Raw genomic sequence first — 19,560 nt, forward strand, 5'->3', positions numbered from 1 at the left:
CTTGTTCAACCTTGATTTGTCGAGTAAACTCTTCAGTGTTTATTGGTTTCTCATATTGTCATATCAATTCTTTTGATGTACAGTGCTGTTCAGCCTCTTAAGGATGTCAGAAGCTGAGTAGTATACTATTGAGGAAAGCTTCACAATATTGAGCATGTTCATAATTCCAGTTTTGCATAGCTTTGAAGCTCTTCAGTATTTTCTTCAGTTTGCTTTATTGACTACAGTAGCCAACAGACTTGACAAAACTAAAATCTTCCTGTCTCCCAGGGAGGGTGAGGAGTCTGGAGATGAGGATGATGTGCACAAGCGGCATCGGTCAAGGCGTGAGGAATGGGAATCAGACATAGGAAAGGTTGTGTGTGTGGAACTGGGTGACAAGAAAAAACAGAAGGACAACTGGTTCCCTGGCCTGGTTGTTGCCCCAACTTCCCAGGACTCTGTCAAGATTGAAACCAAGAAGGACTACCTTGTAAGATCCTTTCAGGATGGCAGATAGTAAGTCAATATTTGCAGTTTTGTTGTGCCTTTGTGAAGATGGTGTAATTATTGATGGTTTACATTTTTATGCATAACAAGATGAGTATTATGTGCAGTTTGTAGATTGTACAAAATGCCTGCATATGTACAGCAAAGATAAGATGATCTTTCCATTATCACTGATAATGTAGATAAATGAAGTATCACTTTAATTATTGTTGTAGCTCCAGACAATGCTAATCTCTCCATAACAGTCACATTTACAATTTGTTATCATATCCCTTCACAGCTACACTGTTCCCAAGAAGGAAGCATCGCCATTTAACAGGGAGGTTGGGAGCAAAGTGTCTCAAAGTGCCCTCAAGATAGCTGTGGAGAAGGCCCTGCTTTTTATGACTCATGACGAGCTGCCACCACACTGGGACCGTGACCTGCTCTTTGGCATGGATGTGTCTGATGATGACAGTGACAGGGATGGATCAGATTCAGATGTAAGTATTGATGATGATCCAGTGCTTATAATTTACTGAGTTTAATGTGTGATGCAATTGCAGAGCTTCATGGGTGTAGGATGAACAGTATTGTATTTTTCCAGAATGGTCTTTTCAGGGTTTTTCTTTTGATTTTGAGTTCAGATCTCAAGTGCTTATGGTTTGATAAATGTGAATATTGTGGTGGTGATGACACCAATATGGTTTTATATTGTTGATGCTTCTGATGAATGCTTCCAAATTAAAGTTACAGCTCTTGAAACCATCTTGGTTGAAAAGTGAGCAAGAACATATTGTGAATTTTGCATGTAAAATCTTGGCTTAGTTTTCCACTAATTATGCTATTATTTTAATACTGAAATTGTTCTCTTGTAGAGTTCAGATGATGAACCAAGAGAAGAGAAGGACCATTTTGTTGCTCAGCTATATAAGTTTATGGAAGAATGTGGTGCCCCTATTAATAGTGGACCAACTGTGGGCAGCAAGGATTTAGACCTCTACAAACTTTTTAAGGTACGGGAATACTAGTCACACAGCAGAACTCATCATAATTAGCCTTGATTTTTTTTTTTTTTTTTTTTTTTTTTTTTTTTTTTTTTTTTTTTTACCCCAAAACAGCGGTGATCATCTATTTAGGTGTGACCTGGCAGCTGGCTTGCGACAGTGATTGTCTTGTAAGGCATGATTTTTCGTGTCTAGAGTTTTGAATTCAGACGTCTCATTTTCATTTCAGATGTTCTAGAGATGTGGCAACTAAATCGCTGGGGAGACAAGTGATTCTCTCCCTGGATAGAGGTCTCAGTCATGATATATATAGCTATAGAGATGTCTGGCCACTTATGTGAAGTGTCAGGTGAAATGGGTGCTTTCTATGTCTTTTTCTGCCACAAATACCACAGTATGGCAGCTTTGAGATCTTTGTGTGTGTGTGTGTGTGTGTGTGTGTGTGATTATTATTGTTGTTGTTGTTGTTGTTATTATTATTATTATTATTATTATTATTATTATTATTATTATTATTATTATTATTATTATTATTATTATTACTACTACTACTACTACTTCTACTTCTACTTCTACTACTACTACTACTACTACTACTACTACTACTACTCTCTCTCTCTCTCTCTCTCTCTCTCTCTCTCTCTCTCTCTCTCTCTCTCTCTCTCTCTCTCTCTCTCTCTCTCTCTCTCTCTCTCTCTCTCTCTCTCTCTCTCTCATCATCTTTCTTACTGTAATTATGGGGAAAGGTTTGAGGAGGAGGTCAGTGGAAAAAGACAAGAAAGACAGATAAGGGGAACAGATAACAAATGGGTCAGTAGGGGTTGGCACACCAATGAAGAAACAGACAGACAGTGAGATTGTCTAGACACTTCTTTATTTCTTTATTTTTTATTATCATTTTTTCTGGTATTATTCTTATTTTTCATGTATTTGTCAGGAGAGAGAGGAAGGCCATGGTATGGAGATGGAGGAGAAGAAATAAATGAAATTACAAAGTAATAAACAAAAGGAAGAGAGAGAGAGAGAGAGAGAGAGAGAGAGAGAGAGAGAGAGAGAGAGAGAGAGAGAGAGAGAGAGAGAGATAATTCTCTGCAAAATCACACACACACACACAGACAGAGAGAGAGACCAATGTATGGAATAGTAGCTGTTTGAAAAAAAAAAAAACAGGAAGAACTGTAATTTAAGGAAAACATGTGTTAGGAAGACAACTTGTGTGCATGTGGCTACAACAGCAAAAGCAATATAAATAAACCTTTCCACTAGGAACATCTCACTGCACAGCCTTCCTACAGCACGGCGCGCCATCATGCCCAGAAATCTTTTCTGTGTTTTCTGATCTTAGATTTTGCCTCAGCTCACGAGTTTATTTTCATTATCTCTTTTACTAAAAATATGCAGAAATAAGTAGACATATAATATCTTCTCATTGAAAACTCTATTTTACCCAATATGTGGAGACCTTCAAATTACAATACACCCCTCTCTTCAAGGGTTAACTTGCTGAGTTGTCTTGCATTCTGTATAATGAAACTCATGAAAATTATAGTTTGAACATTTATGAAGCAAAATAAGCAGTTTGTGAGTCAAGGATCAAGTTCTTGAATTTGTCATTGATTGTGTGGCCTTTTCTTAGTAAGGAGTCTTTTTCACTTTGAGTGGTTATGTTCATTTCTGGCATTTGGTAACTTTGACCATGTTACTTGGGAAATGATGATTGATAGTGATGATTAAGATAATATTTTTTATCATGCATGGAGCTTGTGAGATTATGCATAATTATTCTTTCCTCAGGTTGTGCAAAAACTTGGTGGTTTCAACCGAGTAATGAACCAGAACCAGTGGAAGGTTGTATCCAATAAGATGCAGCTGCAGTCCCTTGGTTCTCAGGGTCCTAATCTCATCAAAGCAGCTTATAAGAGGTGAGCAAAATATTTTACTGAAAGTAATGTTTTCAGACCCACAGTTGCTGCTGATGATGATCATTCCACTCTGTAATATTTTTGTATCCATCTAGTGGTGTCTTGCAGAGTTAGTAGTTCAAGTGCACCATTCAAAGTTGTCATATTATCTCTCTCTCTCTCTCTCTCTCTCTCTCTCTCTCTCTCTCTCTCTCTCTCTCTCTCTCTCTCTCTCTCTCTCTCTCTCTCTCTCTCTCTCTCTCTCTCTCTCTCTCTCTCTCTCTCTCCTTGGCTAGATAGACAAAAAATTTTATTGGTCACTTTGTCTCTCAAAGCATTATTTTAATTTTGTAAGTTTATATGCTCTCATTACAAATGGCTAGAGTGAGGTAATAGCTTACTATCTCCTTAAGCTTATGACTAGTTCCTATAACATTGTGAGAATTATGGCATCTATTCTGGTCTATAGGTACCTTCAGAGCTTTGAAGAGTTTTACCGTAAGCTGGGCTGCACCATGGTGAGCAATCCCAGAGGCTCTCGTACAAGACACCGCTCTGGCCGTAGCCTCATCCGGGACTGTGACCGCACCCCACGCACTTCCAAGAAAAAGGAGAATGACAGTTGTGACTCTACTGAGGAAGAGGGAGACAAGAAGGATGAGGAGGAGACGGCATCACCAGTAGTTGTAAAGAAAGCAGACAGGAAAAAAGCTGAGAAAGATGAAACCAAGAAAGCTGATGATAAGAAAGATGTTGATAAGGAATCTGATAAAAAGGACTCTGAAAAGAGAGACACAGAGAAGAAAAAGGAAGAAGGAAAGAGTGGCAGGTGTGTACTTGCTGCAGATTTATGTTGATATCAGATGTGTGATGATGCTCAAGTAATTAAACTGTGTTGTATTGTTATATATGTGTTGAAGTGATGGAAGCTTAGCTCAGAAGATGGAGAGGATAGTATCCAATTAATGGAACTGAAGTTGATTATGGATAAATCAAATGTCATGATCTCACCTGAATAGGACATATCTTTAATAATGAAGAGGCCTGGCCAGTGTGCAAAAAAGGATATGGGTCTTGTATCATATGTGGTGTGTGAGTGCACATGATATATAGTGGCATAAGAGCTGAGTTATAGAATAACACACTTCATATGCAATATGCTTAAGGGAGGCAGGAGACAGTAAGAGATAGAAATAGATTTGCATAATTGGTAAGTCTTTGAATCTATTTTGAACTCTATCAAGAAAATTGGAAAGGCATCTGACAGTATTTTTTATAAGAAAGCAACTGTAAATGAATGAACAGGTTCAAAGAATGTTGCCTAAAGATGAATTAATGGGATTGATTAGGGCATTATGAACCTCTCTCTCTTCTCTTCAATTATCTATTGATTTATTTTCTTCAGCATCAATACAAGGCTTGGCTTGTCTCAGTTGCCTCTGATTTATGAGGGATCTCAGGTTATCAAGTAAGGGAGATATGAAATTGATTAACATTGACTTAATTTCTGTACTGAAATTGCTTTTGAGATATGGTTAAGGTGGTACTTTAACATGTCATGAGAAAGGAATATATGACTAAACTAATAGTGAGTATGGAGGTGCAAGAACACAGGAAGAGAAGACTGAAAAACAGGTGTATGAGTTGAGATGTAAGGGTGAAGAGCTTAGAAAATATATGTTTAACAGGAGTCAGATAAGTGAAGTCAGCTTATCAGGTCTAACTGCCTCACAAGTGTGGAAGAAATTGTAAATACTTAACTTCACCTTAAAGCATAGCTTTTTTTTATTATTGATGAAGTAGATATAACATACCATGTATTCGAGGATGAATTTGAATTTTCCAGGAATGTCAAACATGAAGTGGCAAAGACCTCAGAGGATGAACCAGCCATGACCAGGGAGAGGTCCAGGGAGTCAGCAGGGCCACGGGAACGGTCCAGGGAATCCACAGCATCTGCCAGGGAACGGTCAAGGGAGTCCACTGCATCCAGAGAGCGTTCATCAAGGGAGCAACAGTCAGCAAGCAAGGACCGTACTAGAGAGCAGTCAAGCTCTAGGGACACTGGATCAGAGCCAACAACGTCCATGAAGGAGAAGCTTAGGGAACCAAGGACACCACGGTCAGAGGCCAAGACAAGAGCTGCTGTGGCAGCCAGGGGTGAGGGTGGAGAGGTGAAGACACGGTCAAGCAGCATCAAGGAGGAGAAGGAAGGGCCAGAGGTGAAGACTCGCTCCAGCACCAGGGAAGAGAAGAGGGAGAAAAAGGAGCCAATGGAGGCAGATGATGAAGAAGAAATAGAAATGGTGAGAACTTTGTTGTCTGTAGGAAATCTGAAGTTGTTGGGTTATAAAGGTTTTTTACCTCCCATCCTTTCTTTTGTTTCTCAGGCTATTTTTCTCCACTTTGTTCCTCCTCCTCCTCCTCCTTCTCCTCCTCCTCCTCCTCCTCCTCCTCCTCCTCCTCCTCCTCCTCCTCCTCCTCCTCATCATCATCATCATCATCATCATCATCATCATTACTGTTGTGAATGTAATAATGTAATAGTGACTTTTACTTTGGTCACCCTTTGCCACCTGATAGTTACTTGCTTTACGGTAATGTGAAATTTCTCACATAAATCTGGATTCTTGGTCCTCCCTCAGGACCTCATTTCATGTCTTCTTTTGTTTACCTACTGGCTAATATATTCCATTTTCTTTGTAAGGAAAAGTATCCAATGTGGTTGTTAATAGTTTGTTCCATTCCCACATATCTGTTGCTCTAGTCATGTAATTTTATTTATCATATCTGAGTCATTTCTGACAGTTTTTCTTACTCACCCCCCCTTCAAAAAAAAAAAAACTGCTAACTCTGGGGGGGCCTTATCCTTTCATATACGAGTTTCACTCATAGTGCTCTTTTAGACAGGGTGAAATTAAATGGTTTTTGCTATATCAACTACTCTAAGTGACTTTCTTCAGCCTCTCATCACTGCAATGTTGCATCTCTTGCTATCTTCTACTGCTATTTTCATGCTAACTGCTCTTTTGATCTTGCTAATTGCATGTCTCCCCTCCTTCTGCGACCGTGGTGCACAAGACTTTCTTTCTCTCACCCCTATTCTGTCCACCTCTCTAATGCAAGAGTTAACCAGTATTCTCAATCATTCATCCCTTTCTCTGGTAAATTCTGAAACCCCTTTCCTGCTTCTATATTTCCTCCCTTCTTTGACTTAAATTCTTTCAAGATGGAGGTTTCAAGAGACTTATTTCTTTAATTTTTGACGATTGCTTTTAACTCTGTTCAGGGACTGGCACCTCAGTGTTTTCTCTCTCTCTCTCTCTCTCTCTCTCTCTCTCTCTCTCTCTCTCTCTCTCTCTCTCTCTCTCCAGCACTCCTCTACAGAAAAAAAAGTCTAGTACACCTACCTTTCTCATTTTTTTCTTGCGCTTAGAAATTTTGTAGAGGTCTTCTGCCATGGCCATCCTTTTAGGAGATGATCCCAGAGGGAGCAAGATGTTAGAGAGATAGCTTTCCTAGATCTTTTATCTGATGTGGTTTAGGAAATGTATTTTGTAATGATATAACATTAGTAACTAATACCAACAGGAAGTGATGGCTATGAAGTATTTCTCTCTTATCAGCCACAAACCCGGTCCTCTGCAAAGCACATGGAAGAAAGCCGTGAGAGGGATGATCCACCCCCGTCCAGGAAGACAGGGACCCCCACCAGGAAAGCAAAAGGTGTAGCTGAACGTCCCAGTGCTAACAGTTCAGTCTCCGCTGTATCTGTAGCTGCCCCAGCATCCACCACTACTGCCACCAGCTCCACTGTTACCACTACCACTGGGACCAGCAGCAGTGGTAGTAGTGGTGGCAGTAATACAGCCGGGGGAACAGTAGGCTCCACTGGTGGAAGTTCTACATCTGCTATGACTACAGCTGTATCTTCATCTTCTTCTTCCTCCTCTTCCTCCTCATCCTCCACCACCTCTTCCATGGGTGGCACCACCACCCGCACACCTACCCCCACCCTCACCCCAACCCCAACCCCAGACCAGGATGAGGATGATGATGATGAAGATGACTCAAGTACCAACACCCCCACTGGTCTGGGTGCTTTTGGCAGCCATGCTGGTGATAAGAAGGCTAAGAAGAGCAAGATGGCTAAAGGAGGACCTGGGCCACCTCTATCCGCAGCAGCAGCAGCAATTGAGGACTCGGCAGGTGCAAGAAAACGTGGTCGAAAAAAGAAAGTGGAAGGGGAGCTGGAGCCTCCCACGTGAGTTATGATTTTTTTTTTTTTCCTCCAGATTTGAAATGCTTCATAGTGTCCATGGCTTACAGGATACCATTGAATAAATTTGAAGTTTAATCACCTTGTAAGTCATCATATCCACAATACATGCCTATTAATTTGTCACTATCTTGCCACCTGCAGAGGGAAGTCCCTCATTCCTGCCCATGTGCCAGTGAGTGTGGGTGACAAACTGAAGGTTCTTTATGGACCCAGTGCCAAGGAGTCCAAGATCACATATGAAGCTAAGGTATTTTAAAAGATATAAGAAGAGACTGGGAAGATTCACTAAACATTCTCTCTCTCTCTCTCTCTCTCTAAGAAAAGACTGGGAAGATTCACTAAACATTCTCTCTCTCTCTCTCTCTCTCTCTCTCTAAGAAAAGACTGGGAAGATTCACTAAACATTCTCTCTCTCTCTCTCTCTCTATAAGAAAAGACTGGGAAGATTCACTAAACATTCTCTCTCTCTCTCTCTCTCTCTCTCTCTCTCTCTCTCTCTCTCTCTCTCTCTCTCTCTCTCTCTCTCTCTCTCTCTCTCTCTCTCTCTCTCTCTCTCTCTCTCTCTCTCTCTCTCTCCTGGGTCCAAAAACTCAGGGTTGAAGAAATAAGAGAGGAACACAAGTAGATGATAGCAGAAGCATTTAGTGATGACTTAAAGGATGTGAATGAAGTTGTAAAATACTGAGGAGTTGCATGGAATGTAATAGGAATGGATAGTGAAAGTAATAAAAATTTAGTTAACTGATTCAGTAAGTTCAAGAATATGAATAGAAATTAAATATGTAATGATTGAAATGTCAACCATAATATTCTAAGCAATATGGTAGATGTTGGTTCAGGAGGATGAGTGTCAGGAAAATGGTGAGATAATGTGCAAGTATGTGAGGGAAAGAAGGGAAAGGAGAATGTGAGAATTACAGTATGTAGGCATAGGAATAAAGGGAAACTCTGTCAGGCCTTGTAGATAGATCTAAATGTGTAGCTATTCTTGTGGTTGATGAAAAATTATTGTTAGAATTGTTTAGTTGTTTGTGGGTTATATTGTTATTAATATACTGTCAAATGATGAGGTATGCTGTGTCAGTAGTAGTATATGTCATCTAATGCTAGAGCAGTATGTCAGTACTTAAATATTGCTTGGGTGATAATGTATTGGTGGATCTCCCTTCCTAAATGCAATGTATGATTGTTCTAAAGTTAATACACACTGTTTTTTGTATGAATTTTTTATTTTATTTATTTATTTGTTTGTTTATTTATTTATTATTTTTATTATTATTGTTGTTGTCATTGTTATTGTTATTGTTATTATTATTATTATTATTATTATTATTATTATTATTATTATTTATTATTATTATTATTATTTGTTTATTTTTATTTATTTATGTTATCTATTTATTTATTTATATTTATTTTATTTATTTATTTATTTATTTATTATTTATTTATTCATTTATTTTATTTTATTATTATTATTATTATTATTATTATTATTATTATTATTATGATGATGATTATTATTATTATTATTATTATTATTATTTTTATTATTATTATTATTATTATTATTATTATTATTATTATTATTATTATTTTATTTTATTTTTTATTTTTTTTATTTATTCTTTTTTTTATGATAGACATGTGTTTCACCCACAGGTCTTGGAGGTGGAGGAGGAAGGTAATGCCCCCATGTACTACGTTCATTACCTGGGCTGGAACACAAGGTACGATGAATGGATCAGGCGGCCACGCATTGCTGAGAACATCACCTGGTCGCAGAACCGAGCCAAGAAGGGCCGGGCTGCTGCCACCAAGGAACTTAAGGAAAAGAAAGAGAAGGAAAAGGACACAAAGGATACTAAAAAAGAAGAAAAGGAGTCGGTAAGAATTTTTTTTCCCCAGTTATATGTCATTATTTTACAATACAGTATTCTTACCTGAGATTTTGGCTAATGAATCTATATATATATATATATATATATATATATATATATATATATATATATATATATATATATATATATATATATATATATATATATATATATATATATATATATATATATATATATATATATAGTTTTGTTATATAACTCGCATGAACATTAAGAAGAGAACACAGCATATATTGCTGGATACATACTAATCTTGACTTCTTTAAGCCACAGACTCCAGCAGCAACTGTTGCTTCTCCAAAGACCATTTCCAGCAAGCGAGGCCGCCCACCTGGGGGGACACGAGAAAGGAGAGAGAGTGACCGCAGTGAAAAAAGTGATACAAGCTGTACCAGTAATGTGTCAGGGCCCAGTACTCGGGCTGCTAGGGACCGGAGCCTTTCCCAGCCTGATAGTCCCTATTCAGACCAACGAAGAACCAGACAAACTGGTTAGTGTGATCTTTGCCACTGTTTCATGGATTATGTACATTTCAAGACATGTTACTGTGATCATGTAAGATTGTCAGTGTTGATAAAAAAATATTCATCTTAACACTTGGTTTTGTTTTCAGGGCTTGTAGAAAGTGATAGTGAAGACTATGAATCTGATGCAGACACAAGCTCAGAAAAGTCTCGTACCCGTTCCTGCTCAGACCGACGCAATACTGCATCACTCACATCCTCCTCTGTGTCTTCCACTGTGACCTCAGAGCCTTCCACCATCAGCACAACTACCACTGCCACCCCTACTGTTATCACTACCACCACTGCTAAAACTGCCACTTCCACCACAGCTTCCACTGCCAGTGACAAGCTTCCTCGGGATACCCAGATAAAGTTTGAGGCACCCGAGGTTAAGGAGGAGGAGGAGGAGCACAAACCATGTGGGAAAGATATTGACCTGAATGCTATCATCTCAGAAATGAAAGGTCTCGACAAACCACTGAAAAAGGAAGAAGATCGTAGCTTAAAGGAAACTGCTCCAAGATTGATATCCCCTGTGACGCCTACGACAACCTTTGTGCCACCAGAGAAGAAGTTAGGCACATCCCCCATTAAGCCATGCACAACAGACAGTCTTCCAAAGAAAATGACAGAGTCCCCAGCCAAACCTGTGACCCAGGACTCCACCAAACTGTTGTCACCCAAACTGGAGAGCCTAGAAGATGATGTTTATGAGTTTAAGGAGCCAGAACCTTTTGATATTGGTGAGATGCGGGCACGGAAGGATGTGAGGATCAAACCCAGCATAGGAACAGTGTCTTCTGAGGATAGTGACCCTGAAGGCAAGATGAAGAAGAAAGGAAGACCAAGGAAGGACATGAAGGATGGAGATAGTGACAAGACAGAATCAGATAGTGACAGTTCCAGTTCCCAGAGTCCACAGAAACGACTCATTCTACCACGGGAGGTCAGAGAATCACCAGCAAAGCGACTTGTTGCAGAGGGAAGCAAAGAAGCTGCCATCCCACTTCTTCCAGAAACAATTACAAATCCAGAGAAGAAGGATGCTATTACTATTGCCACTATCATGTCTCCACCCCGGAAAGTCTTACTGAAGAGAGATGTTCCTATCAAAGTGGAAGCAGTGGTCCCACCCATAACAGAAACCAAAATCAAGTCAGAGATTCCTAAATGCCCATCTCCCAAAGGAACCTCAATTGAAGCAGCTCCAAAAATTCCTCTGTCCTTAAAAGAACCAGTTAGGCTGCATGTGATTCCAGTAAAGGCAAAGTCTGTTGGAGGAATAGATCGACCAGTGGGGGCCATTTCCAAACCTCTTGGTCCACCCTCACACCTTCTCACTCAGGCTGTAATACCTGTTATAGAATCGAAAGCCATGGCAAAGCCTGTACCCAAGCAGTTTGAAGTCAAGAGTGACAAAGCATCGCTTCAGATCAAAAGTGAAGACAAACTTGAAGCTAAGGTAATACCCTTCTCACAAAGGCAACAACATATATTCCCACACCTTCTAAACCGACCAGAACCTTCAGAGAAGCTGAAGGAGGTGCAGCAAAGAATTACATCTCCTTGTATTCACTCTCCTCCCAGAGAAGGTGTTACATCCACTACCTCCACTTGCACCTCTACTTCTACCTCCACCTCTACCTCTACATCCACCTCCACCTCCACCTCTACCTCTGCCTCTGCTTCTACCTCTAGTTCCATCTCAGCCTCCATATCCACTTCCACTTCCACTTCTACATCAGAATCTGTAGGGCATAGTGGTTCAGAAACTGAGAGGTCCAAGAGGGAAAGTTCAGTGGAGGAAAGCATTGAGGCTGTGGTGAAAAGAGCACGGCAAGACCAACAGCAGCAGCAGCAACAACAATCAGGGGAAGAAGGAAACAGAAGTTCAGATAAGAAACGGAGATCAAAGAAGGTGTTAAGCAGAGAGTTTGTTCCAGACACTTCCGAAGAGTCAGACTCTGACAGTCGCCTGTCAAGACCTGACTCAGATGGGAGAGTGAGGAAAGTTAAGGTGATCTCAGAGGGAGGGGAGAAAGGACCAATCCTCAGCAGGGGACAGAAGCCCATGGCAGACACAGGAAAAAAGAGTGGAAGAAGAAAAGCAGGTGATACTACCACAGAGGAGGAGGATGGCATTGAGGATGAAGATGAGGATGATGATGATGAAGATGATGATGATGATGAGGATGATGAGGATGATGAGGATGATGATGGGGACGAAGAGGATGTTGCTCGTGAAGAATTAGGTCATTCAACAACCTTGGCAAAGGGCAAGATGATTAATAAGAGACCAGATACAATGGGCAGTCAGGATGATAATACAGATGAGGACCTTAGGCACCACCGTAAGAGGCCAAGAGCTTCAGCCTCAGCCACACCCAATCGACCAGAAGAGGAAGTAGAAACTGGGCTAGGGGATCTCTTGTGTGAGGAGACCATCCCCCCAGGTAGCCCTGTAACACATGATGGCTCCTGTGCAGAGCCCAGCCCACAGCAGCACCCTGATGTGAAAAATGAGATGCCTTTTGCTAGTGTCCCTACTGGCAGTAGCTTTGGGAAGAGAGGGCCTATCCCAGTTGCAGGACAAATTGCTGCAGCAACAGCCTGTTCCTCCTCCTCTTCTGTGCCCTCTGTGGTTCACCAAACCACAACATTGTCCTCTTCCAACTCCTCCCAGTCCATTCCACCACTCATCTTACCTCCACAACCCCTCACCAGCCACCACCAACAGCCTCACCAGCCACAGTTGAAGCCACCTCAGCAGCAACAGCAAACTAAGCACCAGCCATTGCTCATCCCTCAAGTACACCAGTCCTGTCAGCAGAAGATTCAGCATCAGCATCACCAAAAGTCACAACCACAGCAACAAATGCAGCATCAACAACCACAACACCAAGTACAGCACCAACCTGCACCCAAGGTACAGCAGGGTCAACTTCAGCATCTTCCCGTACACTCTCAGAAGCAGCAGCAGCAGCAACAGCAGACAACCCCTCTGAACCAGAAGCACTCCCCTCATGCCCCATCCACCATGGGTGGCCAACTGCCTGGCCCACCATTGCACACACAGCCAGCCAGCAGTGTGCCAGCTCACCAGCACAAGCATGGTGCATCAGGAGGGTTGCAGCAGCAGCACCAAAGCTCAACAGTACAGCATTCACAATCTCAACATAATCCTCCTGTTCATCAGCATTTGAAGGTGCCACAGCAGCAGCAGCAACAGCAACAACAGCAACAGCCATCAACACAACAGTATCATCATCATCAACAACAACAGCCACCACCACCACCAGCATCATTGCCACATCAACAGCAACAGCAGATACAAAAGTCCCAACAGCAGCCACACCATCACCATCACCATCATCACCATCACCACTCTCAGCATCATCACCATCAGCCACAACAACAACAGCAACAACACCAACAACAACAACAGCAGCAGCAGCAGCAGCAGCAGCAGCAGCAGCAGCAGCAACAACAACAACAACAACAACAACAACAACAACAACAACAACAGCAGCAGCAGCAGCAACAGCAACAGCAGCAGCAGCAACACCAGCAACAGCAGCAGCAGCAACACCAGCAACACCAGCAACAACAACAGCAACAACAACAACACCATCACCACCACCACATGAATCAACCTCAGGCACAACTCAAGGTACATCACCCTCACCACCACCAACACCACCACCAGCAACACCATCAACAACAGCAGCATCTACAACAGCACCACCAGCAGCCACAGCAGCATCATCACCAGCAGCAACCACCACCACCTCCCCCACAACAGCAGCAGCAGTCGCAGCCATCATCACAACAACAGCAGCGGTACTCCCCCTCCCCCACTGCACAGCGTCATACTCCAGAGGGCGATCAGTATTTCCCTCAGGAGCAACAGTATCAACGTCTCACATCCAGACCTGGGGGAGTCATGTCCAGCAGTCTTGGTGGTCCTGGTCTTCCTCTTGGGACTGCCCAACCCTCAGCAAGGATTCCTGGCCAGGGAGTTACCTCAGGGGGAGCCTCCACTTCAGGGGGTGCTGCAGGAAGGGAGTCTGGTGGTGCTCAGAACACTCTTATAGACAACACTCCTCCTACCACCCCAGAGAGTATAATTTCCAACCTCTCAGACTCTCCTAGAGGGTGAGTTAACATTGATAATTCATGTAACAGTCACTTTGTTTAGTAAGTTCATCTTCATCACCACATAATATTTTTGTCATTGCAGTTCTGGTCATTAAAGATAGTAGCTACTTTCATCATGGATTTCATGTATTACAAAAGTTTCAGGATGAAATGATACATGGGATACAAAAATACAGGAAGGGTTTTAATGTAGAAAGAAATGGAAGAGATATACATGAAAACTGTGGAGAAGATTTGTTTGGCATGAATGAAAGTTGGATGCGGACAGCAGTCTTGAGATGATGAGTGCAATTTTGTTCTTATGGAATAGTTTTAGAATTGGTACATGTGTATGTAATAGAATAGTGATTAGCATGCTTGATTCACCCAAGAGCTCTGATGCTTATATTCTTGGTAAGGTGGAACCAATGTGGATTTGTCTCCTTTCATGGTATAATTGCATTCACATTGCAAAAAAATATTTAGATATGCAGAGGACAGTTTAGGAGTTAAAATTTTGCAACCTGAAAAAAGTTAAAATGCTAGCATTGTTGCATTTTTTTTCTACTCACTATGTAAGTGGTTCTGCAGGAATGAAAGAACTACAATCTTGTTTCCATGTGATGTGTGTGTGTGTGTGTGTGTGTGTGTGTGTGTGTGTTTTGTGTCTTGATACAAGAGACAAAAATTGGTCTATACCAGACCATGAAAAATATTTAACAGAATAGTTACATTTATAGAAAATGTGTTCAGTTTGTTATATTTTGTACCTGAGTGCATGCAAGGAACTGATGAGTGTGTGTATCTTTTATCCCTTAGCTCATAACTTCCTGCATAGTGACATACGATCAATATTAAGCATTCATTTTTTGTGTTAAGTACATTGTAGTAATTATCTGTGCTTTTATATTTCAGGGACAACGAAGTTGCCAAAATTGATGACTCCAGTAAATCAGGAAGAGATTCTTCAGAAGTTGAGCTTGAGAGTTTAGGAGACAACACCAAGATTGATCAATTTTCTGAAGGTTAGTGGATAATGTTGCTCATATAATTGAAATATTGAATATTTGTGTGTACTCTGTGAAATTTTATTCAACAATTTTATATGGGAAGTGTTCAACTCCCACAAAATTTTGGTATTTCTTAATCTGACTGTATGTCCTCTCTGATGCTTGTTCCTTACAGGAGTCACTACTGCTGCTGTTTCTGCATATCTCCTTGTACACACAACTCCTTCCTCTTCTTTTTTCTCTGCTTGACCATCTTCAAAGCCTTCCAAATGCTTAAGATCTTTTTATAATGTATGGTGCACCTTTTCCTGTTGGGGTTCTCTGATACCAATATTATTTCTTTGTTTGTTGCACATTGTAGACTCGAACACAATGGACAGCCCCTTAGGCACTGAGCCACGGCGGCGAGGTCCCCTAGTGAGTGCTGTGAAGCGGCAGCATGAGGCAACAATGGGTCAGGAAGGGCTTGGTGATTGTGAGGGCTCAGAAACAGAAGAAGGAAACATGACACCCGCCACACCAAAGAGGCGGAGGCGAGGACCCAGGGCAAGGGCAAGCAATGATCCAGATGATGATGATTCCTCCAGGAAGGGGATGGGTCAGGGCACCTGCTCAGGACGGCGGCGGCGGCGGCATTCTTCATCACGTGGAGGTAAGGAAAATTAATTTATGATGATGATCATGAGCTTATCATCATCCTTATCTGATCTTCTCCCCCACACTAAGCATGGGAACATCTAGACCATGAATACTTCATCAGAAGAGATCAGATGAATTTGCCTAGTTGTATGTCACTTGAACAGTAAAATGTCATGAACAGAAAACATTGTTATTAAAATGAAGAAATATGAGAATGGAAAACAAAGCTTGCATAAGAAGAAAAGAACCATTGTTTTATATAAAAAAAATAATAATTATACATACATGTATGGATGGATGTATCCATTTACCTTCTTATTTACTTAGTGCTTATTGTTACTGATGAAAGCAGCTTTATTGTTTATAGCAGTGCATTGATAAATTTTGCTTTAGTAGTCCGTATGTTGTGTATTTAGACTCGTCCATGTTGGATTCCTTTGAAGGCCTACAAGTTGATGATGATACTGAGACAAGTGGGGTTGTCAGCATTATCCCTGGCCTGCAGTGCTGCCAGGCGCTCCAGATATAACTTCTGCCAAGAACTGGGTGAGATATTCCTTTTATTTATTCCCATTTGTTTTACAGATATTCCTTTTATATATTCCCATTTGTATCTTATAAATTTCAAGTGTACTCAGCATGTGCATTTTCACTTCCTTTATTGTGTTCATCATTTAGTGTTTCAGTCAGTCTCCACTTGTATTGATTTTACTTCTTCATTTTCAGAAACTTTCAACCTAAATTTCTCTCTCTCTCTCTCTCTCGATCTCTCTCTCTCTCTCTCTCTCTCTCTCTCTCTCTCTCTCTCTCTCTCTCTCTCTCTCTCTCTCTCTCTCTCTCTCTCTCTCTCTCTCTCTCTCTCTCTCTCTCTCTCTCTCTCTCTCTCTCTCTACCCCCCCCCCCCTTTTCATTCCCTTCCACAAAACTTCCATCTCTCACCCATTTTCATTATCAGCATTATAATTAGATCCCTCAAACATATCAATCACAATTTTTACCTATAAAGTGCATCTTAACAAGTTTATACAAGGCAGAGTTTTTAGGATTTTTTGCTTATAAAACACACAATTGAAAACATCATTTTAAATATTTCTAATAAAATACATCATTCTGTCTTCCAACTGATTACATTCTGTTATTCTTTCCCCTCAGACCCAGACCTAGATGCCACCAAGAGGATAGCAGGTGTTGCAGTCCAGGATCCAAGAGTTGAAAAGAACCTACATGCAAGTCAAGACTGAGCTGGCCTCTGTTGAGCGCAGGCGGAAGAAACTACGTAGAAAAAGAACGTGAAAGTAAGATGGTTTTGTTCCTTGTTTATTTGATTTATTTGTTAATAGGTTTTTTATTCCCTTTATGTTGTATGATTGATTTTCAGAATTTTCTTAATGGGGATTGATTACAGGAGAAAAGTCAGCTGTCCTTGTGTCAGGCATATAGGTATTGCTCCCTTATCTTTATTGTTATTTTTTTTTTCTGCTCTTTGACATTATACACTGTTATGATTAGTGAGGGAATACTAGAGATGTAATCTTTAATTACTGTAGCTGCCTTCTTTGTAAATTACCAACTTTCCAGCCTTTTCCTCTCTCGCTCTCGCTCTCTCTCAGCTCTCTCTCTCTCTCTCTCTCTCTCTCTCTCTCTCTCTCTCTCTCTCTCTCTCTCTCTCTCTCTCCTTCTCTCTCTCTCTCTCTCTCTCTCTCTCTCTCTCTCTCTCTCTCTCTCTCTCTCTCCTAAATCTACAACATTTGATAATTTGGAAAGGAGGCAAAAATGGCATGACCTACTATGCAACAGGTTGGAGATTCCTTTGTGATGGCCAGGGTAAACTTGACACACCTATTTTTTATTTATTTTTTTTATTTATTTATTTATTTTTTTCAGAGGACACAAAGCCAGAGCCCACGTAACACGAGGTGAGGGGACAGGTCTGCCCCAGTCATCTGTGATCTACTGTGCTCAGTGGCGTTGGTAAGAAATGAGAAGAGTGTAAGGAAGGATCTCAGTAGTTTCCTGTAAGACATTGGTTGGTAATGTATTTATTAGCCTCTAAGGTGACATTTTAAACTCGGGTTTTAAGAGTCATTGTGAGTTTTTAATGTTAGAACAGTTGACTCAATACATTTTATGTGAGTTGAACTTGCAGAGCAACTGTGTCTTCGGGAGAAAACTATCAGGCCATAAGGAGTGCCTTGGTACATGTTATGGGTTCTTGTAGGCTGGGGAGTAGGGAGGGTAAGCTTTAATGCCCAAGTGTGCTGTGGGCGTTGTCATGTTCGGTGATCTGTAACCTCAGATGGCAGAGAGAAATATTCAGAGTTGTTGTACAGTCCTTGTATTACTTTGTAAATAGACATGCACTCAAGTGATATTTGCAGTACTTTTTTATTGTTATTTTTTATAGTGTAAGTACTACCAGTTCATTTTGGTGTTGTAAGATTAACTTTAAAAAGTTAATGCCTTTGTAAGAATATGTACATAGTGAGTAAGGTACATAAGGATGAAAGGACTGAGTGAGAAAATTATCTATTTCACCAGAAAGTATTTATGAAAATTTGTAATATTTTTTATACAGAATTTTTTTACTGTATCTTCCTTATTCATAAAGTAGGAAAGATGTTTCCTGTGAAGTACAACTTGTGCACGCGTGGGTCCTTGCATGAGCCAAGTCAAGTCTCGCATTTTGATTTTTAACTGTTAAATACAAATACATCAGATATATATTTATCAGCTGTAATTTGACTAGTTGATTGCCAGACCACATTTCAGAAAATTAACTTCTAATGAAAAATTTTATAGTCCAATTGATTCCCACCCTCCATTACCCTCATAGAACAGTAATCATATTTGACTAGAAGGAACAGTGTTGAGCATCAACCAATCAGAATACAGCTTTATGATTGCCAATGTTACCTGATGCCCGAGGATTGGATGGGAGGGAAGGAGTATGAAACAGAGGAGGAGTTGGACCTCCTGTTCCACTGGGCAAGAGCCAGGCAGGTGTATTCTTAAACCACTCGAGTGACATAGCTTTAGGGTTACCACTACAGAGTAATTGACTTGATATACTTAAGGCATAGATAGGAACATTGCTTCATTAAACTTACTACTACTATGGTACTGCTATTACCACTACTTCTACTACTAGTGCTTCATTAAACTTACTACTACTATGGTACTGCTATTGCCACTACTTCTACTTCTACTACTACTACTACTACTACTACTACTACTACTACTACTACTACTACTACTATAACTACTATTATTACTACTGTGTCTTATCTGTAAGCATTGCCAGTGCTTCTCTCTTTTTTATACATATATGCATAAAACTTTCAAAGACTCATCATGTGCCCATCAAGAAGGTTCATTGGCTATTGGCTCAGTGTGTAGCTTTGCCTTCTTGTGCTCAAGTGGTGCTTTCAGAGTCCAGCCACTGTCATATAGATCTGAATACTGCATTTTTTTTAATGTCATCTAGGCCCAGTGGCTGCATTTGTTTGTTCATCTGTCTGTCTTTATCTGTCTGTCAGTCTGTCTTTCTATCTTGTCTGTTTGTTCTGTCAGTTGTGTAAGTATCCCAGATGACTAACTACCTAGGAATAATAATGAATACTACAGTCACTCTTGTTCTGTTATGTGAAGTGTTTGTTAAATATTGTAATTATGGATTTTGATAGTTTACCACATACAAGTGTGTGCCTAC

At 40.6% G+C, this 19,560-nt stretch overlaps 1 protein-coding gene across 12 annotated transcripts in view; it reads left to right on the top strand.

Annotated features, from left to right (window-relative positions):
• Window positions 1–19,560, top strand: part of LOC135102279 (serine-rich adhesin for platelets-like) — a 29,197-nt gene that overhangs the window by 9,242 nt on the left and 395 nt on the right. For 11 of the 12 annotated variants that reach the window (XM_064007257.1, XM_064007260.1, XM_064007263.1 and 8 more), the window contains 16 exons: window positions 271–498; window positions 770–971; window positions 1,347–1,484; window positions 3,270–3,397; window positions 3,846–4,205; window positions 5,223–5,682; window positions 7,003–7,640; window positions 7,800–7,905; window positions 9,321–9,545; window positions 9,827–10,049; window positions 10,173–14,220; window positions 15,118–15,227; window positions 15,574–15,864; window positions 16,295–16,397; window positions 17,004–17,146; window positions 17,736–19,560. The exon at window positions 17,736–19,560 is cut by the window's right edge and continues 395 nt beyond it. In XM_064007257.1, the coding sequence (XP_063863327.1) occupies window positions 271–498; window positions 770–971; window positions 1,347–1,484; window positions 3,270–3,397; window positions 3,846–4,205; window positions 5,223–5,682; window positions 7,003–7,640; window positions 7,800–7,905; window positions 9,321–9,545; window positions 9,827–10,049; window positions 10,173–14,220; window positions 15,118–15,227; window positions 15,574–15,864; window positions 16,295–16,380 (7,243 nt within the window). In that variant the 3' untranslated portion in view covers window positions 16,381–16,397; window positions 17,004–17,146; window positions 17,736–19,560. The remainder of the gene's footprint in view (window positions 1–270; window positions 499–769; window positions 972–1,346; window positions 1,485–3,269; window positions 3,398–3,845; window positions 4,206–5,222; window positions 5,683–7,002; window positions 7,641–7,799; window positions 7,906–9,320; window positions 9,546–9,826; window positions 10,050–10,172; window positions 14,221–15,117; window positions 15,228–15,573; window positions 15,865–16,294; window positions 16,398–17,003; window positions 17,147–17,735) is intronic. The other variant, XM_064007254.1, reaches the window with a different exon arrangement.

The sequence above is a fragment of the Scylla paramamosain genome, chromosome 7 (genome assembly GCF_035594125.1).
Source record: "Scylla paramamosain isolate STU-SP2022 chromosome 7, ASM3559412v1, whole genome shotgun sequence".
Taxonomy (NCBI): domain Eukaryota; kingdom Metazoa; phylum Arthropoda; class Malacostraca; order Decapoda; family Portunidae; genus Scylla; species Scylla paramamosain.